This window comes from Puma concolor, chromosome A3 (genome assembly GCF_028749965.1).
Source record: "Puma concolor isolate L17-30 chromosome A3, mPumCon1.1.hap2, whole genome shotgun sequence".
Taxonomy (NCBI): Eukaryota; Metazoa; Chordata; class Mammalia; order Carnivora; family Felidae; genus Puma; species Puma concolor.
The window spans coordinates 71,135,177-71,157,948 of record NC_141669.1 but is presented as its reverse complement, the minus strand read 5'-3'; the positions used below and the strand labels follow the sequence as shown (position 1 = coordinate 71,157,948).

Genomic DNA, 22,772 nt, shown 5'->3' with positions numbered 1-22,772 from the left:
AAATCATCTAGTTGAACATATGCTCACTTATTCCTCGGCTGGGGGAAGTCACAGGTCTTTTGGGTATACAGAGCTATTTGAGGACCTGAGAAGAACGAATATTTCTTTTAATGTTAGAAGCATAAGTTAAGCTATCTGAACAAGTGGATCTACCTCATTCTTTGGAACTTTTCCTCTCACAAACTGCCAAAAAGCACTTCCTGACAGTCACAATGAATAATGCTATTTAGAAACCAAATTTCCAGGAGCCTCTTCCTGTTACCTATATATACACAAAGATATACAAAGATGAATTACTACCCTTTTCTTAAAGAAACATTACTTTAAGACTGGTTGTTACAGGAATTTTAAAGGAAAGTCCAGATCATCAGTGGTTGTTGGAGTGGTTTCCAAATCCTTTGCAAATCCTCTGAGATCACCTAAATTGGGCAGGAAACAAGGAAGATCAAAAGGGTCAAGCTGAGTCCAGACTTCCAGTTCAAGGGGGAAAAAAATCTGCTTTATTGAATTGGTTTGCCCTGCATGAAGGAAAAATAAATGTTAAAATGGGTGTATTATAAAAATAATAATATCTGTGGTACAATCTAAATGAAAATTTTACAAACTTGTTTAGGCCACCAGTTGAGTCATTAAACAAGTATTATTGAGTACCTACTTGTGACAGCCCCTGTTCTAGGGGCCCTTGAGATACACCAAGGCAGGTTAGAAATCTCTGCCCTCTTGTATTCTGGAGGGAGAAAAATAGACAGTAAACAGTAAACAAAATAAATGAAAAAAAATAAAGTATGCTAGAAGGTAATAATTTTTATGGAGGAGAAACCAGATTGGGGTATGATGGTTCAGGAGAAGGGCAATTACAGTACTGAATCAGAGTGAGTCTCTTGAGAAGGTGCCATTTGAACAAAATCTTGAAGGATGTGAGGATGCTACCCAAGTATTTAAGTATTTCAAGGTAATTATATGTTATTTTCTAGCAAATATACTATGTAGGAAGAGAAGTGCCTAATTAGTTATTCCTTGAAAATCTGGTAGAAGAGAAGTCCCTAATTAGTTATTCCTTGAAAATCTGGTTTTCAGTTGACTAAGTGGTTAGTGTAAGCTCAATTCACGTATCACTTTTTGGAGTTGTTACTAAGGCAAAACAATGATACACAAAAAAAGTTTTTTCTCAGGTACTTCCAGTGCACAAGAAAATGTTTACTTCTCTGTTCCCTTCAGACTGTAAATTTGCATCTAAAAAACAGCACTTTGTTGGGGCTCCTGGGTGGCTCAGTTGGTTAAGCATCCAACTCTTGGTTTTGGTTCAGGTCATGATCTCACAGTTAGTGGGTTTGAGCCCTGCATTGGGCTCTCTACTGTCACCACAGAGTGTGCTATAGATTCTCTGTCCCCCTCCTCATTACCCCTGCCCCGCCTCAAAAATAAATAAACCTTTTAAATAAAATAAAATAAAATAAAATAAAATAAACCAGCACTTTGCCAATGAACTCCTAGGTTTGTTCAAAGGAGAGGCAAGTCAATTTGAGCTTCATCATTCTATTAAAGAGAAAGATGAAAATGTGAAGAGTTACAGAAATATCTAAATAATTTTGATTAAGTAAAGTCAACCTTTAATGCTTTACTGTACAAATATTCTCTGTAGTATGGGCCATCAGGACAATGATGTCCAATTAGTTATAACTTAAAACAATCACAGAATCATAAATTATAGGTAGTTATATCATGGACAAAAGATATTAAGACACTAATACTGTTTTTAAACTTTTGGCAATTACAGATCGCTTTAAAATTCATTTAATCTAAACGTATATAGTATCTTCTTGTATTTTATTGCCACCACTGATAAAAACCATCTTCTAAGACTTTCGTAATTTGTCATGTAACATATTCTTGAGAATGGAGTATTTTCATTTAAGATTTACACATGTAAGGCTATATAACTGGCACAAGGACAAATACAGGATCCCAACCCTGGTCTTATGACTTCATGAAGTCTTACAACACACTGTACTGCTCTCTTGTTATAATGTAAAATTTTACACCACTTGAAATGAGAATCAATAGCATCCTAAATAATACTGTATGATTGGTTTCCTTCACACTACCTCTAAATTTATTTTGTAAGAATAAGAATATGAAACATTGTTTCATGATTATTCCTGTATAAGGAAAGTTTTTAAAGTTTCCTTAAGGTTGGTTATTTTATACCAATTATTTTATTTTATTTTTTATATTAAATATAATTGATTGTCAAATTGGTGTCCATACAACACCCAGTGCTCATCTTATACCAGTTATTTTAGTTCAAAGTCTGTACAGTGTGTTGTCTATCATAATAAGCAATACCTCCTAGCATTCCTTAAAAGAGTGTCATTTTTTTTTAGATGATCTGTAATGTCCTTCCCTGCTCCAAAATTCTAGGATTCTATTTAAAGATTCAGATTTCTTTAGTAAATGAGCTAAGCGTTCTGCGAAATTACAATTTTCTTTAAAACCACTGGCCAACATAATTAAGAAAAGGATATTCCCTCTTACCAGCTTAAATGTATTGATGTTTTTTAAAAATTTTTTCTAATGTTTATTCAGTTTTGAGAGACAGAGAGAGTGAGTGGGGGTGGGGCAGAGGCAGAAAGAGACACACAGAATCCAAAGCAGGCTCCAAGCTCCAAGCAGCCATCACAGAGCCCGATGTGGGGCTCGAACTTAAGAACCATGAGATCATGACCTGAGCTGAAGATGGACGCTCAAATGACTGAGCCACCCAGGCACTCCTGATGTTGGTCTTTAAACAAAATATAGATCAATGAAAAATACATTTTAAAATGGACAGATAAAAATCATTATTTTGGAAAAGGAAGCATCATTTTAAAGTCCAGTATGCCATGATTTAAACTTTTTTGCTATTTTTTGATCTATTTCAGTAAAGCACATCTAAATTTATATTTACACTACCTCATTCTTAAAAATATTAGACTGTGGAGAGTCCTTTCTGTGTTCTTCTCAGAGGATAAATTAATCTACTACAAGTCAAATAAAATCCTTGTTTAGTTTATTAGTTATTCAGTGTTGCCACTGTTTACAGAATATATGAAGACATGGGAAATATGTCACCACAGAGCCAGACTGCAGAGATTGGAAGGAGCTGGGACCTTTATTAGTAATAACTATAATGACAAAATTGATTCACAGCAAGAGATAATACATAAATATTTACTTTTCAAGTAATTTATCTTGATTATACCCAGAAGTGATAGGCATGTAGGCCAAAGAAGAACTGAAAAATACCATGTTCTAAATAGTTACATAGCCTTTTATGTATGTCGTATTGATGAAGATATTTATAAAGATGACGAAGATATTAATGTCTGATTTATAAAATGAAATTCTAGTCTTTCCATGTTCTATAACTGTGAATGAGGAGCATCCCCTGGTACTGCAACAGTAAAAGTAATAACAAATAATTCAAGATAAGTTATTGCTTAGTTTGCATACTCACCAAACATAGTCATTTCAATGTGGTAAAATTCTGTCAACATTCACAAATGCTTCTGAATAATGAATACTTAATATTATAAAGCTAAATGAGGAAATATGATATAAAAGCATACAGAAGAAGAGCAATATGATATTTTCAAAATCAAATTAGTCCCACATCAAAAACCACAGTGAAATATATTAAAAGTTATAAAACAAATATGCATCGTGATGTTAGTTATTTGAAGCTGGGTACTTCATATACAAATTGGTTATACAGCAATGCAAGGGTTGAAAGATGGTTACAAAAATCATAGAAACAGAGAAATGAATAAAAAATATGAAATGATTTTTCTTCTAAATATTAATAACATCAAATATATTTTAAGAGTAAATATAATGCTAGTTGTGGTGTGACATCGCAGATAAAATTTTAAATATATAATCTTTGTTACTGTTAATTGTAGTGGAATCAAGCATATCTAGTTACTGATATAAGTCATTTTGAGAAAAATCTGTTTTAATTTTTTTAATAAATTATTTTAAGATCTTCACTTTCACTAATACAATCGAGTTTAGGCATTTTTACAATAATTATATACCTGACAGTTGTATTTATAATACCTTGGCCTTCTGGCAACATGAGAAACCTGGATAATCAAACAATATATGTTCATTTGAAATGGTCAAATGGACATTCACTTTGCAAATATGCTGTAGAGTTTATGAATGCAGGAACAGCAAATATGCTCATATCACAAGATAAGACATAAACTTTGGTTCTTTTCAAAGCTTACAATCCAAACCCAATCTAAACAGGTCTTATGGTACATCACAGTTGATACAGTGAGATAGAAAACAACAACAGCAACAGCAAAAAACCAAACAAAAAACCTCATGGGAACCACATCAGATAGCATAACATCAGATTTAAATTTCAGGAACATTTCTGTGCCTGTCATTGTATGAATAGTGAAAGCTACAAAATAAAATCTGATCATTTACCACTGTGACCACAAATTACATTAAAAGTCTTGAAAACCCTTAAATACAAAGATACATGGACTTCATTTTCTTACAGACCCATTGCAGTGCATATGTCAAGGCATATTAAAGTGATATTGGAATGATGCCTTACTAGACAGAAAAGGATATGAATGACAGGAAACAAAAGAAAGTTGAGAGACAGAGAACATTCCATGTAATTTGTTGCTACAATTTTTTTAGTTATTTTCATACATTTCCTCTTCCTTTTCCACCCTCTACTTTGTCCACTACAAACCCTCCATGTCCTCCTCCACACCTACGTCTTCCAATGTGTGCCCACCAGTCCCCCACCTCACATACACACACTTAAGTCATAAAAATGGTAAATTCAAGATACAACAAGGAAAGTATTCTGTAAATACAATGTTTAAAAAGAAAGACAAGTCTCTGCCCTCACGGAGCTTACATGCTACTAGGAAAAGTTGACATTAAATATAAATATATAATCACCCATATAAATATTACCACTAAAATCATTGTTATAAAGGAAAATACAAGCATCCAAAGTACCAAAATGAATTTTTAACTTATGCTTATGAGCTATTAACCAGTCACAATGGCTGGATTTGCAGTGTAACTTACATTTTTGGCATTTTCTGATTTAAATGGTCATTCATTTCTCTCAGACAACTGTTAGAGTAAAATATAAGTAAATAAAGTAATTATTGAAATGAAGTGACCAGTTAACCATGGGAAAACAAAAACAAAAAAAATAACTAAATTCCCAGGTAAATAGACAAACCTGAATTCTAAATACAATGGAGAATAAAGTTAGTATTGTCAATGGTCCTAATGATACCAATGACAAATTTCAAGCCTAAAAAAGAAAGCAAACACAATTTCACAAAAACCACTTGAATCTATCTAGCAATGAACAGCAGAAGTAAGGTTGGTTCTGGATAATACCTATCCCTAGGTATCCCAAAGAAAGCTATGATTCATTGAAAAAAAAGTTTACTCCTAACTATCCAGGTAAAGGTGACATGTCCTTCTTCAGAAAACATGAAAACAAATCCAAATAATTAACTCTAAAGTGTGAAGCAGAATGACCAAATGAAGTTATGAGGCAAGATGGCATATGGGAAGAGTGAAAATGCTTCCCATTATGATTCTACCAGCATACAGCAATGATCTTTAGCATGTCTCCTTAACATGACTTAGTTGTTCTTGTCATGTACAAATTATAAGGTATTTTGCAGTTTCCAAACTCTGAAAAATCAATAATTAAGGAGTATGAAAAGATCCACACCACCTATGTAAGGACACATCACAAAATGATATCAGTGCTTACCTCCAGGAAGAAGACTGAGGAGGATGAAGAATGTTCTCTTTAGATAAGTTACTTTTTTCTTTTAAGGAATGACCTTCATCTATCATTGGGGATTTAAAATTTTAGAAAATATTTAAGAACTCAAATAGAAAAAAAAAATGATAATAATAACGTTCCTGAATCCAATTTTGCCTCTGGATTCAAAAAAAGGAAAGACTTTGATGCACAGATGTTTCATTCCAGAGTCCCTTAAATTCACTACTGGTAAAGAGGAAAGCAGTGTCAAAAAATTCTTCAGAATTATGTTGTATGGAAAGATTTAGGAAGTGTTAATTTACAATGCAAGTCAGTTATGTCAGACTAGAAAGGTTCAACAACTATTTCATGCACAACTAGGATTTAACTTGACATAGGAACCTACAATGTAAAACTTCTAAAATTTTTTGACTCCTTCAACATGTGGCACAGGACAAGGAGAGCTACGTCAGAGAGCCCCTGATTCATGCTATCTTTATGTTTTCTGAATGCCCACATTTTTTTCCACTCTCATGGTACTTGCATTCTGTCATTTATACTAACTTGTCCACATGTCTTCATTTCCCTACTACATTGACACACTTTGAATGTGGATGTCACGTCATAGTCAAGATTGTATTTTTGCTCAGAAGGCAGATTTGTTGACTTGATTTGCAATTAAAGGACTTACAAATCATGTTTCTCATTTATATATATCTAATTAACCAACATGTAAATGTTACCACTCTGATTTGCAAAATACTCAAATCCATCTGAAAATCTTCTTTCCCTATTTAACATCAAAAAGCATCCTGGTCCCATTAACAGAAGAAAAATGTAAATGAAAAACCAAATTCCTGTGCTCTGTAGTTTTGTGCTGATTAAGGAATACTACTTGATGAAAAATAGTGAAGTAGAAATATATTTGACCCATATATGTCAACAGAAAACACTTAAGACTGACATACTAAAACTAAATGAAGTGACACTTAACATTGATGACATCAAAACAAATATCAGCTGAATATAAATATGAATTATTCTATAGGTAGAGTTAAATGGTTATAGAATTATAAAATTATTTTTGAGTTAATTTTTTACACCATCATGTTTATATATATGTATATTTAGAATATTTATTACATGTGTATATACATTCATAGATACAAACACATATGCATATACTGCACTCAGTCAGTAAAATAAAGTATAAATACAGTTCCCTCTACGCCATCCTGAGTACTCTAATAAGGAACATGGTGTGGAATGCCCACTAAGAAAAGGAAGTAGATGGGAATTTGACCAAAAAACTTTAGAAAGTGTCCCAAATGGTACATAACATTTCTAAAACAATTGATACATACTGTCATTTGTATAGTTGCTGGAAGTCTTAAAATAAGATTAAATTATATTATTGGAAATGGTTGACCAAAACACAAACTACAATAGCATATGATCTCTTTACTGGCTCAAAATACCCAAGCAACATTTGTTTTGAAAGCTTTAATTTATACATTTAAAACTTTGCTATTATTTCTTACTTATTGCCTGGCTCATGTTCAGGTGCTTTTCAAGCAGAAAAGTTTCCCTGCTAGATGACACAATGTAAGGGTGAAGAACTGCGAGCTTCCGTCCCAATTCACCAGATTAACATTCAGAGCACAAGAAAACTCAGAGAATTTAAGGATAAGACAAATCCCTGCATTTAAAATAACAAAAAACAAAACCGACAAAAAACAAAAAAACTACAGACCAAGGGCACATTCACTAACACACAGTTCAAATGATTAGCTTAAAGGCTATGATACATATTTACCACAGCTACAGATCACCTACTTATATTTAATGGCAACACTAAACACACGGTCGATGGTTCCAAATGGCAAAGTAAGCATGCTTTTCAATCTGGCATCAGTGCTGTCAAGGAGCACACATGCCTGACTTACCAAGTGATGCAGAAATGTATACCTGCATGGTAACGTTCTTAAAACAAAGTTAGTATGTGCAAAAGAAAGAACAGGCTTGTCTTGTTTCCTTGGCTTTTTCACGGTACTACCTTTCCAGGTTCTTATGGAATTAATGTGTATATATGACATCTAGCAGGCAAAGAGGTGATGATCGCACAGCACTACACTTCAGTGCTGCACATGCTTACACTTACATCCCAATGCAAAATGGCTGGGGCAGGTGTGCTCCTGAGCTCAATGTTTGAAGATGACATATTTATGGTAACTACACTCACCATTTAACTACCATTAACTGATACTGCAAAAAATTACACTGAAATCTGAAGTTAATTTCTAAATATACTAATTATATAGGCAGCTGACATTATAAAACACTCTAAAGAGCAAAAAAAAAAAAAAGGGCAACATTTTGATGGAGTTTTCTTACCTTAAATTCACAAAATATTAACACTCATACCTACCTCCCAGTGCCCACTAATACAAAAAGATCTAAATACATTTGCATAACTTACACACACTATAATTCATATAGATGATATTAAGAAGAAATAAAATAATGTAATACCTTTACTTTTACCTATGGATTTGATGAAATGGTTCCAAGAAGAAAGGGTTTCCATACAAAGAGAATAGAGAGAGAAACAACAGTAAGAATTATGAATATATGTAAATGTAGTACTCTTTGAAAATTAAACAAGACAAGAAAGCATAAAAAAGGGTCTGAAAATACATGGAGGTATAATCAATATTTGTTAATAAATCTGCCCTTTTTAAAAGGAAATACATGCAAGGAAACTGAAAAGTCCATGCTCACTTTTAAAAGATTACACAAAAAAGAAGATACACAATGACTATACTATAGGTAGAAAAAGTATTGATTCTGTGAAACACTATACTCAGCATTCTAAAAGCCAGAAGCCAAAGATGTCTGGATGCTCCCAAACTGCCATGCATGGGTGAAAAATGGACTCTTTCTGGTACAGTAGATTAAATTGAATATACTATTTCAGATATTAACTTCTGATGGTTCTCGGTTTTTCTTAACTATAGCTACCCTTAACTGCATATGCTTACAAATGTATGCAAAGTCTCAAGCACAAATTCTTATGTCTCATTTATTTGCAGATATTATAGTGCAAAGAATGAAGGAAAACAGAAGTCAAAGGAGCAAACCAAAATCAAACTAACAAATAAAGGGGAAAAAACATGAAAAAATGTGAACAAAAGTTATGTATTTAATTTGCAGCCAGATAATTTGCAAGCATTTGCCCATCCTTTGCAGTGATGGTTTAAAGCAGCTACAGAACAAGAAAACACTGAAAGCAGAGTGGAAAAGGAACAGAGCCCATACCTTGGTCGCCCATCATCAGGTGCGCCAGACCTTGAAGGGAAACAAGAGCACAGTCAGCAATAAACAAGGGAGCATGGGAAGTCGGGGTTGTCACGGTGACAAAAATGTTCAGTGACAGACATCTTGTTTCCTATGAGACATGTCTGTATCACAGAGGCAAATCAAAAAGCATTCTTTCAACCTCTGGTTGGAATGCTTTGGGGCAAAGAGTTAATAGTACTGTAATTTAAACACTGGCATATGCTGCCCTGTGTATTTCTTCAATGTATCAGTTGGCACAATGAAGAGCATGACTTAAAATCCAACCAATCATCCCTTAAATATTGCATCTGTCCTTCATGCCCTTTGATGATACTGCCACCACAGGGCTTGTTATAAAATTATATTTTTTTAAAACCCAAAGGAATATCTGAAACATGGGCTGGGTCTGATCTTTTTCCCCTCATCAAAAAATGAGAAGTTTTATAATTAAATTAAAAAAGTCCTTAGTCACACTGAAATGATAATGCAGAAATGTCTCCTTGTCTGACACATGTAGCAATTGACTAAGCTTGTTCAAATACAAAAATAGATTATTAAACATGCAGCTGTAAAGTCAGAATTTACTACAGAATGTTTTTAGGAAACAACGGATCAGCTTTAAATAGGCTCAAGAAATTTCCCATGGAGGACAAAATTATTTAGTCTTTCACCTAAACATTACCTAAATAGTGAACCATAAGTTGATATATATATATATATATATATATATATATATATATATATATACACATATACATATATAATACATATTAAGTTTTATGTTTTTATATAAATACTAATTTCATCAGGGAAGTTTTCTAAAATAATACTGAATTCCCTTTATTTAAATACTTATTATCTGTTACTTGACAACTGACTTCAGATTGAAGTTCACTCCTCTACTAAATACTGCTAATGTTCTTAAAACAAACAAACAAACAAAAAACAACAACAACAAAAACTCTTTCACTATCCAAGAAGGTATTTTTTACTGAGAAGCATTAATTCCTAGTTCTTCATTCCATATTCAGCAACAAAGCTTCTCCTCAATCCATGTCTATTTCAAGAACATGGGAAAATGTTACAGCAATATAGTAGTACATACAGCAATTTCAATAAAATTTATATTTCCTAGTATTATTTAAAATATATTTGAGACTTTATTGAGCTACATTATACATTACTTGCACCAATACTGAAATAATGTGCATTATTTCCTTAAAATTTTAGGAGTATTTAAACATTCCTGTGGGGCAGTACATTTACAAATCAACATATAGTCAAAATATAAAGACAATTTAACATAGAAGTTTAATGCTTCTGTAGTATAGCCTCTTTTTGTATTTTCAAAGTGATTTTAACAAAAACATCACACAGGGAGATTAAAAAGTTTATGATCTGTTGGTGATGATGTGTAGGTTATATAATTTTTCATGTAATTTCACTTTTAAAACTAGTACATGTATTTTCTAAAAAGAGTTAATAATTTTTTGTAGAGGAAATCAGGGATTTATCTCTCTATAAGATCTAACTTTAGAAAATATATAAGATGCTTCTAATGGTGGTTTTTAATATCTCCTCAGTAAGGATGGAAGTTAGTAAGCCTCAAAAACATCCACATTCCTCATGCTAGACTTTCTTACCTCTAAGGGATCCCCACTAGAGTGCCAAAGTCATGTTATAAATAGGAATGTTACAATTATGATTGAATAGTTTATAGGCTATACTCTGCAAATCTTGTCAAAATTTTTCATGGGATGCATGTGTGAGGAAAGAGGCATTCAAGCTTATTAGGCTGATTTTAAAGCCCCTGGAATGCAAGTGGATTTAAAAAGAAGGAACAGAAACATGGACTATTTTATAGAATGTTAAGGAAATGCAAAAAAAGTTGAAAAGATACTTAAAAAATCAATCTCAATTAACATGCATCATATAAATGACACTGATTTTGAAAGATGTCAGACCTTCAGGGTAATATCCTCCTTATCAAGGCATATTCACATGCTTTTAAAATTATAGTATAGAAAAACAGAAGCCATACAGAGAGCCAACACTTGGAAAAACACTCACTGATGATTACTTTTGAAGTGTTTCTCTATTTTATTCAAATAATGGAATAGAAATGTTCAGCAACTAAACAATTATATTGTTCAGAAAAGTTTCACAAATAATATGCTGAAACCTGCTCCTGACCAACTTAGCATCACCATGAATCGTTGAGACATCAAATCTTGGTGACTTTAACAGCTATTTATCTGTAACCTCAGATGGGAAGTCTTTTTCTAAGAAATCTGTCATTCTGTAAAAATGTTCATTATTCTTACAGAATGGCTCTATTTCAGAATATCGCAGCAAAATGAAATACGTTAAACACTTCTGAAATATATACGCTAGTTCAATGTGTCTGCAAGAACTGTTATGCTGTGATTATGTAAGTTGACAGAACATCACCATCCCTTACACAATTACCTAGTTAGCACTCTTATCCTTGAGAGATTTCTTAGGCAGTACACTGACATACATTTAAGTTCTTTAAAGAACAGAATGTTGAAATATGTTTTAGTTTGTTGGATTCGATAGGAAAAAAGTATAACTTTCTCAAAGTTCCTTGATAGAGATAATTTCAAAAAAAAAATCTTTAATGACTATGGTACTTTTATTTAACAAACACAGAATATCACAAACATACTTACCAGTAATCTCGTTCGAGTGTTGTATACTTTCATTTCCAATGGCCAGTGGTTTATTTTTTTAATCTAAGTTTATGCCTCTTACTTAGAGTCAATGCTTTATTCTCTGTTTTTATATAAATCAAATCATTTGAAATTAAACCAATGAGCTTGGGGTGATGAAATGCTAAACATTTCCAAAAGAAAATAAATCATTTTGATCAAGAAAAAAAAAATGGAGACCAGATCATGCACTGAACTCTGAAACTGCAAAGAAATACTTTCTCATTTAAAACAAAAGAAGCAGGATTGTATCATTTTTTCCATACAGAACACTGCAATAAGCATTCTAAGGTTTATATGGCATGCTGGAATCCATCAAGGGATGGAGTTAAGGCTGAAGGAGTTTCATATACTTAGGGACTGACGGGGCTGAGGGTATGTGTTCTATATGAAAAGTGATACACAATCCAGAAATCAACAAATGCTCAGAAATAAGTTCAACTTACCGTCTAAATTCGAGATGTACTCTATTAATACTATGAAATAAAAGGCAAATGAGAGTTGGAAAATAAAGTAGAAAGCACCCACCTTCCACATTGTTGTCTTCTGAAAGCACATGACAAGGAGGGAGAGAAAAGGAAAAACATTCATTAAGCAGCATGCAGACTGGACCTTTGCCTTTGCATGTCTTCCTCATGCAAGGCATCAAACACATCATGCAAGTGCTCCATCGCTACCGTTCAAAGGGGAAAACAAAATCATGGGAAGCAGGTTCCCTCCTATTGGCAGCATTTTAAGAATGTGAGACAAAATTTCGGTAAACTGTCATGTCCTGAGCAAGGAATTTTAAAAAGTCTTTCACTGTCCTGTGCTAAGCAAACATTCTTACATGTCACTGATGTGGTTGTTCTAGGCAATTATTTTTAAAGCCTTATTATTATTATTATTATTATTGTTATTGTTATTGTTATGGTTATTTTTTTACAATTCCAAAAGATTATATTCCTAAATCTGATCTGGACTTGGATAAAATAAAGCCCACTGCCAAGAGCCATGAAATTTCACTTAAAGACACCCCAGTTCTACATCCATGTACCATCATTGCCTTTAAGTATATCTAATACTTTTTTTTTCCATAAACACAAATAAACCTATGTAACTAAAATTTATAATTTGGTTTATTTACAGTGTGCTAATAGTTCGTTACAAATAATGGTAGATTACTGAATTTGTTAAAAAGTTATCTTTTAAATCCATTAACTAGAAGAAGTAATCACTGCAAGAGAAGTGATGTTGTTTTATCCATTTGGGGGCTGTCCACTAGGGAAAATTCATCATGGTTTATTCAGTTTGTACTTCTGTTTAGGGTATAAGTATGAAAATTGTTATTATAATGACAATATTTGCTAAACTTTCTTTTATATTTCCATATAATTGACATATTTACATATCCTCGTATATTTACATGTATTTCCATATGTGTGTATATATATATATATGTATATACAGATAGATACACATACACATATATGTGTACACAAGCAGATTTTGCATGTATTTCCTACACATAATCGATGCAAGTGTATGGGATTTGAACTATTTCCAGTAACTACTAAAAAATTCAAGTACACAGGGCTCAAAAATGATACACAGGGCTCAGCATACAGTAAGAAATGGAAGAGAAATCTGTCTTCCAGGAATAGGGCAACAGCCAGGTTTTAGTATTTATCACAATGCTTTCAATAATAAAATATATCCACGTTTACATTTCTAGTCTTATTCTTTTACTTAATTAAATAGAATCTTAAAAGTGGTTATTTGACCAAAAGTGTTTAGGAAGAACAAAACAACAGCAAGAGTAGGAACTGGGAGAAAAATAACTTATAAATGTACCATTTCATAAGGTTAAACAAATAACTCTTTTTAATTGTTAAAATTATTAATGGATTAAAAGTCATCAATTTTGTTTAAAATATATCAACTGGAAACTGAAATATCAACATAGGCACTTTTAGGGTCTTAACAAATATAACAGAAGAATGCTAGTGGATAAATGTGTACAAAGGCATCTATTTGCCAGAGTTTATTTTAAAATAAATAACAACAACAAAAAAAAGAATGAAATATTTGGTATGTGATATTCATTTCCTGATTGGTTTTGGTTTCTAATCTACTAAATAAGAAACTAGACTGAATTTGCTACTTTTCAATGGCAACTTTGACATGACATGGACACAAATATTAAAGATTTATTTTAGGGGAACCTGGGTGACTCAGTCAATTGAATGTCTGACTTCGGCTCAGGTCGTGATCTCACGGATTGTGAGTTCATGCCCCACATCCAGCTCACTGCTGTCATTCAGCATAGAGCCTGCTTTGGATGCTCTGTCCCCCTCTATCTGCCCTTACCAGACACACGATCTCCCCCAAATAAATAAATATTTAAATAAATAAATAAATAAATAAATAAATAAATAAATAATTATTTTGCTATATTATATGAGATATAATACAAGATACAGATTATATTAATGTTTAAGTTATACTTTTGTTTTATATTAACTGTCCTCTGAAATTTTACTCCCCATTTAAGGTGTGTTTTTATTTTTTTAAGTAAGATTTTTTAGTATAGAGGGTAAAACAACAAAATCAGGGAATTTAGAGGAGAGGCAACTGCCAAAAAAATCCACCAATTACTATGGCACTACTTAATTTCTATAAATAGAGACTGGCATATGGTTTTAAGTAGCACAGTCTCAGGAAAAGGGTTTTGTTTTGTTCTTGGTAAAGTGCTGCATGAAAATCTAATAGTAAAAGGAAAATGAAAACCAAAGTAAAACAGGCCTAGGATTGACACCAAATTTATAAATTTTTTTTTCAACTTTTTTTTTTTATTTATTTTTGGGACAGAGAGAGACAGAGGACACCAAATTTATAAATGTGCTAAGTAAGATACTAGGAAAGGAAGCTGTGGTAATAAAATCAAGGTCATTGATTCAGATCCCCTGCAAGTGAGTTCTTTCCCTTCACCGTTAACTAAAACACAGGGCCACGGATGGCGCCATTGATCTTGACCTGCCATCCAGCATGTTTCTGAGTTTTTATTCATAAAGAGAACCAGCTTAACTAATGGGACCCCCACTATGCAAATCTAAGGCATGTCCAACGTGTAAACAAATCCTAACTTGACCAAATTCAGAAAAATGGTCTGTCTCAAAAGACTCAGGTTAAAAAAAAAAAAAAAAAAAAAAAAAAAAAAAAAAAATCAAAGTACTAGAGTAAATGAAGAGATAATATATTAACTCCTATATTTAAAAAAATAGAATAAGAAGAAAAGGAAGAAAAGTGGCTTGGAACAAACTTCACTGAATTTCAGACTCAATCACATAATTAAAAAAAATGCTCTCTTTATTTGTATCATTCTATTCTACCCTTTTGGTATCTATTTTTTGGCTTTAGTTGATTTAAACTCTGGTAACCTACCGATGATCCCTACATTACTTCAGAATCTGGACATAATTGTAAATGGTGGCAGCTCTCCCATTTACAATCATTTGCCAGATGTTTTTCCTTTTCTCTTTCCCTTCGACTTGGTTTTTGGACTGCAAGAATATCAAGTTTAAAAAGAACAGTTTTCCTCATCACATCAACTCTTGCTTTCTCTTTGTAGATTCTTTTGCAATCAAATAGTATTTTGATTTTTAACAGCAACAGAGACAGGGGCAAAAATTGGCAAGCCACAGCATAAAGTTAAAGAAGTACATTTTGCTTTAGTGTTAAGGTAGAAAGCAGTCCATCCAGCCTTACCTGTGGACATTGTCAAGTTAGGGCAAAGCTCTTGGCTTGCAGAATACCCTGGCTTCTTAATTCTGCTCACCTAATAGTGCTGTGTACATGAAGTGAGTCTTAGTAATCAACTTTACTATGATGACCATGCCACCTCTAAAGATCACACTGATTTTTTTCTTTTGATTGTGAAAATAAGGAATAAAATCATGAACAAGATACCTTACATTTTCTTTTTCTTTCAGATAAGATATGCTTCCCTCACAAAAATGGGAATAGGCACCAGAACATCAGTTATGTTATGAATAATTTGTGTGCTGTTGACATGACGAGAAGCTGCAGACTGTTAAACTGTATGTTTTTGAATTACTTCAAAAGAGCATCTCCAGGAAAAAAATTTTCCTTTGGCCTCCCAGCTTATAAGAATCCAAGGACAGGAAGTTTAACTTATCATGAGGTTTTTTTTGCACATAATTTTACATACTTCTAGGAAAAGAAAAATGAGCAAGAAAACAAATGTATTTGTTTCAATGTAAAGAAAATCAGGAATTTAATGATGACCAGGAGATAAAATTGATATAAAATATCACCAGTAACTCCCTTTTGTACAATCAGTATTTAAGGTTAGCAATATGAAAGCTTCATCTAAATCTACAAGCAAGAGTCCACTTATTTGCTACATTTTAAGTTTAAAATTGGCTGAAAGAAATCTGTCACCACTTGGGCATTCCTTCTCTGTTTTGGCTTCCTTCCTTCTCTGCTAGTTGCCAACGACCAGCTCCCTTTATTTTCTGTGGCTCCTTCTCTCCTTCATCAAAACTCCCTTTACTGCAGGTTAACTTGCCATCCAGATCTAGCCATCCAAATGGGGTATATAGTAAAAAAGCGGTGGTGGTAATGGCAAGAAAGAGGAATACAGAAAAGGTTTCCATTTCCTTCTTACATACATTGAGGTTGCTAGCTTCTATACTCGCCTTTCTGGCCCCTTGCAATATATTCAAGACTTTATCTCTCATCTTGGGGATTAAATGCCAGTATAGCAGAGTTTGGTTCCCATGGTGGCACAGGATGGAGCTTTGCTTTATTTTATTTTTCTTTTGGTTTTAACAGTGAAAGCCTTTAGAAAACCTCAATCTTCTGGGAATGTTTCAAAAACTGGGAAACGGAGGAAAGCATTGAAACTGTGGGTTTGTGCAGCAGTCAGCTGGAGGAAGAGAAATGCTGGCCAGAATCAAGAGAAAGTTCAAACAACAAATGAAGCAAAAAAGGTCCATTATGGAGGCTTATGGAAGGAAAGGAACAGCCACAGCCTGGGCAGGGATCTGGCTAGTTTCCAAAATGCTTTTTTTAACAGGTGGCCTCAGCAAGTTATTTTAACCTACATGACACTCCCACCAAGCCCGCTGGAATCACAGTCTTAGAGCATGAGGGGAGCCAAGTAGAATAACTAATATTTCTTCTCTCTTCACTGATTATGAGTAAAAGAAGTAACTCTAAACCAATTTGCAGCAGCAAGGACATTCCTAACATCCCACTTGAACCCTATAAAAACATTTTCCCTATGAACATTGTGAGCAACATACAAGTTTACTTTTGGTACAGTATACTATGATTCAAGTATATTATGGTGTTAATGAGTCCTTTGTGAAGTGGTCTGACAAGTTTACTTTGCCTGATAGTGTTGTTCCCCTTGGAAACTGTGATATGAGTTGCAACATTTCAAAGAACTTTTGCAATAGTACTTTTCTAAGTTGCAGACTGCCTTTGTTTCTGGATCACACAAGTGCCAATTTTGTTACAAAGTTTGTGGCATTCAACTCAAAATATTCCATCTTGTTAACAGGGGAAGGAAGGAAAGAACGATGAGAGGAAGGAAGGATAATTATATGGCAGATTCTTCTGGTGCTTAAGGTGTTCAGTGGACCTGATGAAATTTAACAGGTATTAGTCAATATATCAAAATATATACTAAATGACTCACATAAACTATATTGAATATAATTTCAAATTTTATTTTCATGGGGGACTATGACAAGGATTTTGTTTTGCTTTCATAGCCTCAATTCTTCCTTACATCTAAACTTTGAGTTAACATTGCTATATTAATATCAATAGCTGAACTTAGAAAAGGAACATCACATATAAGAATGACCATAAATACTGTGACAAGAGTAGTCTACATGTGTCTGCTCATGTCACCCATTTTTACTGTTTTATTGCTTACATAGAAATAAACTTTCCTAAGACAAAATTTAGCAGGGTGTTACCAGGCATTTTCCTATCCAAACGCTACCACTGCTACACAGCTCTTCAAAGAAAGCTCGTTGAGGTGAGTTGCGCTTCCTTTCTAAAAGTCTGAAGTCATCGTATTTTAGAAAGCAGAGAAGGAGAGCTCTTGTATTAGTTGGTAGAATAAATTTAAATACACCCCTATCTACCCAATTTACCAACTATTCTCATGGTTATATGAATGTCCAGTACTCAGATATGACTTTTTTTTTTTATGATCAAATGAATGGGAGACCACCTCCAGGTATATGGTACCAGAAGAGAATACTCCACCAAGTGTCCTAGGTTTTCCAACATTAGGATGGAGTAGGTAAACTCTGCTGAAGACCACTGATGGCCTTTCATTTGAGAGAATACAGGCTAGATTTATGTTTTTCTTTCACAAATCATTTTATTACAGAGAATTTTCAAATAAATTTCCAAATACTTCTGATTTTACTTATCTATACTTACTCAGACCAGTCTAAAACAAATCTATCCAATTTCTATGAGAAAAAAGCAAACATTTTAATTTTGGGAACACTGTGTGAAAATATGACTAACTGAACCATAACGTAAAAAAAAGTCCTAAGTTTAGAGTTTAATAGATTTCTATATACTGAATAAAAAAAATGGTCCGTATAAAACTGACTAGTCAATTAAGCATATATTCATTCTTATATTTAAGGAAAATGAAATTTTATTTCAAAATAAGAAATACTTCATATTATTTTTAATTCAATGGACCTTTGCATATGTACCAAATAGTCTATAAGAAAAAATGCACTTGGGGCACCTGGGTGACTCCGTCGGTTAACTGTCCGACTTTGGCTCAGGTCATGATCTCACCATCCATGAGTTCGAGCCCCACATCGGGCTCTGCTGACAGCTCAGAGCCTGGAACCTGCTTCGGATACTGTGTCTCCTTCTCTTTCTGCCCCTACGCCACTTATGCTCTGTCTCTTTCTCTCTCAAAAATAAACAAAATGTAAAACTATTATAGTTATCTTTTCAACTACAGCACATTTCAACAGGAGGAAGATTGGTACAAAGAATTCTTCTGCTTCTCCAAAAACTGAAATCATTCAGTCCAATAGCACCTGAGGTTGAAATAGGAGAAATTACTGTTTCAGACAAAAACTGGTCAAATAGCAATAGTTTAATGTGGTTAAATCTAACATTTTTTTTTCAACGTTTTATTTATTTTTGGGACAGAGAGAGACAGAGCATGAACAGGGGAGGGGCAGAGAGAGAGGGAGACACAGAATCGGAAACAGGCTCCAGGCTCCGAGCCATCAGCCCAGAGCCTGACGTGGGGCTCGAACTCACGGACCGCGAGATCGTGACCTGGCTGAAGTCGGACGCTTAACCGACTGCGCCACCCAGGCGCCCCAAATCTAACATTTTGAAGTTGATAGTTTTCCTACAGACTGTGCTATTCTGTCTCCTAAATGTAATGTAGTAATATCAAGTTACATTAAAACTTTTCTGAATTCCTGAGAATCAATCCACAGAAAGCATACTGGAGTGGGAGGTACAGGCTTCTAGGTATGGAATGTGTAAGTCATGTGAATGAAAGAGACAGCATGAGGAATGCAGTCAATAGTACCATAGCATTGTATGGTAATGGATGGTAGCTACACTTCTGATGAGCATAGCATGACTTATAGAGCTGTTGAATCACTATGCTGTACACTTGAAACTAATGTAACCTTGTATGTCAACTATACTTCAATCAATCAATCAATAGCAATGATAAAAAGAATGGAAGCAGAAAATAGAGTAAATGAAGTTTTTATAAAATGTTTCATAAAGTTTTATGAAGATCTCAAGAAACTTCTTCTAAATGTTCAAGGGAAATAAGAATAAGAAATACTAATACTTGGGTCATCTTACCACTTTAAAGGTACTTTCATAAAAATTATATAATCTGTATCTCATCAGTTAATCTGCTATGGTTCAGTGACTTGCCCAAGACACCCAAATAGAAAGGAGAAGATGGTAAGAGTGTATAGAAAGTATGTTTGAAGGCTCTTTGTCCAGGTTTGTGTGGATTTCAAAAATTGCTTTAAAAAGAAATTGAACATGAGGAATTTGAATAATATAGGGTAAGGCTGGCATGTCTACTAAAGCTGTGTTATGTTCCTGGAACTATTACCAAATGTATCAATTAGCATCACTTTAAAAAATAGTAATATAATATGGAGTAAGAAGATTGTATTTATTATTTCTTTGTTCCTTTTGTAAGAAGGCAGAAGTATTTTACAGAAAATATTCCTTTCTTAATTGCATTGTGTGTTGATTCTATAAAGTCAAGAAAATCTAATACTTTTTCCTTTCCTTTACTGAAGAAAAGAATGCCCTGACATTCTTCTCCTCTGTACTATAGACATTATTTCTCAAAAGAAAAAAGAAATGAAACAAAACAAACAGACCAAAAGAATCAAAACAAAACAAACAAAAAGCATATTTAGAAAACCTTTGCCCTACTTTAATAAGGAAAAAAGCAGTACAGGTTTGTAAATGTGTTTATCCATGGGCATTTTAACCACTAGAAACAAGTGGAAAAATTATCCACACATTTCTTATACTTTTAAAGGATTCATTTCATTCACAGCACACAAAATTTTGCATCCTGTTTAAAAATATCTGAAATAAAAGAACACTTTTATTCCCAAATATTTTGGAAGGTTAAGCAATATAATATGCATTTGCCACATAGAGTGTTTTTTCCCTTTCATTTTAGTGATAAAATGCAAATCTGATAAAAATACTACTTTTATTCCTTTTACACACACGTTGCGTGATAAATCTGGGGACTGAGCAGCATGTTCTAAACTTTTAAAATGTGACTCAATAGACAAGTAGGAAGAACAACCAAATAGATTGTCCAAACTCCTATTTTCTTTAAAAAAAAATAGGGGTGCGTGGGTGGCTCAGTTGACTAAGCATCCAACTCTTGGTTTCGGTTCAGGTAATGATTTTGTGTTTCATGATACTGAGTCCTGCGTCAGGCTCTGCACTGACACTGTGGACCTGCTTGGGTTTCTGTCTCTGCCTTTCTCCTACTCACATATCTTTCTCTCTCTCCCTCAAAATAAATAAATAAACTTAGAAAAAAAATCTTTATGTTAAAGGCTAAAATGGTAAAATAAATTCTATATTTTTAAAGATTTCATAGATGTAGTTGTTTGGCCTAATATCTAGTACTTACTCATGCCCATATGAATGTAAGCCCATGTTGCAGAGGCAGCCATGAGCTTGAACAATTTACCCTTTATCTGCTGATTTACTGACCCATAAAATCAAATCACCACAAATACAAGCCTTAAAGGTAGCCTTATAATTCCCTATCTTATCTTTTCCTAAAATGGCTATTTGCTGCTTAAGAAAAGATGTTAAAATATAGATTTCTTTTTTGGACTCTTATTAAACATATTGAAATGTTAATGCCATCATTCATAACAGTCCATTTTATTATTTAAAATGAAACAGTATGATTGTGATATAACTAATTTCTTGACATATGTGTAAACTGCTGATTACTGGAAAGTCTGAATTCGTTTGACCCAAACTGAAGATTTAATTTTCAAAATAATCTCAAGTTATAATTTATTACATATTGATTTAAAATGTGTGGCAATGATATTGTAGTCACTTCATGAGCTCCACTCTAAACATTAATAGAAGCATGTGTGCCATCTCTCTGACACAGGCACACATACCTATTTAATACTTTCTTTCAAAAACAAATTCAAGGGGTGCCTGGGTGGCGCAGTCGGTTAAGCGTCCGACTTCAGCCAGGTCACGATCTCGCGGTCCGTGAGTTCGAGCCCCACGTCAGGCTCTGGGCTGATGGCTCAGAGCCTGGAGCCTGTTTCAGATTCTGTGTCTCCCTCTCTCTCTGCCCCTCCCCCGTTCATGCTCTGTCTCTCTCTGTCCCAAAAATAAAAATAAAAAAACAAAAAAAAAACAAAAGAAAAAAAACAAATTCAAACCTTCATACTTTTCTTAATAAAAATATTTTCCTACATAAGTTACTGTGGATAGAATAAGAAACCATTTACCAAAAATATTTGATAATGTCATCAATAATAACACAACTACTACTACTTCACTTCATTGGAAATATATTTATCTACTAATAAATAAGCAATGCATAAATTGTAAATTTCTCTCTTTATCTTTCCCTCTTATTGAACTTTATATGTTTGTCTATATTAGAGAAGAAAAATATTTTCTAATTGCACTAATATGTTACCCATCAGACACATATGCCTAATTACATGTCAATTAAATTAATTACAATTAAATAAAATTAAAAATTTAGTTCCTAAGTTGCAATAGGCAAATTCCACATTCTTAGCAGTCATATGTGGTCATTGGCTACCAGACCGGACATCACAGATTATGAACATTTCTGTCATCACAGGAAGTGCTTTTGGGCAGTACTGTTAAGGGTTTTAAGCAAGTTATCACTTCTCTGGTAATATTTTTGAATATACAGCTGTTCAAATAATGTATATGTTGTTTCCTTTTTTTTGTTACAAAGGGAGATAATTTAAATTCATAATGATATTTTTAAAATAACACCTAAATTTAGATTTGATATAGTTATTGCATTTGTATACTGTGGAGAACTATACAATATTGCCATTTTATCTATAAAATAAAAACACACGTTGGGAAATAACTTTAATAAAAATTTTACTTTCATGCCAAAATGTCTTTGAGTAATATAAGCTCTAGACAGTTATTACTCTTTTTGTCATAAGTCCCTTCCCTTGAGCCTCACAGATAATGAGAAAATGCTAAATATGTTTTGATTTTTAAGTAAATTAAACAAGCAATCAAATATCTTTTCTCTTGCTTTCTCCACACTTTCTCAGTATTCTCCATTT

The 22,772-nt window shown here is 33.3% G+C and overlaps 1 protein-coding gene across 20 annotated transcripts in view; it reads right to left on the bottom strand.

The window, feature by feature from the left end:
- NRXN1 (neurexin 1) overlaps positions 1 to 22,772 on the bottom strand; it is a 1,142,850-nt gene that overhangs the window by 1,023,328 nt on the left and 96,750 nt on the right. For 14 of the 20 annotated variants that reach the window (XM_086701118.1, XM_086701120.1, XM_086701129.1 and 11 more), the window contains exons 3-4: positions 12,406 to 12,423; positions 9,125 to 9,154 (exon numbers count right to left, since the gene is read on the bottom strand). The exons of 5 other annotated variants lie outside the window; for them this stretch is intronic. In XM_086701118.1, the coding sequence (XP_086557244.1) occupies positions 9,125 to 9,154; positions 12,406 to 12,423 (48 nt within the window). The remainder of the gene's footprint in view (positions 1 to 9,124; positions 9,155 to 12,405; positions 12,424 to 22,772) is intronic. One more of the 20 variants, XM_086701119.1, reaches the window with a different exon arrangement.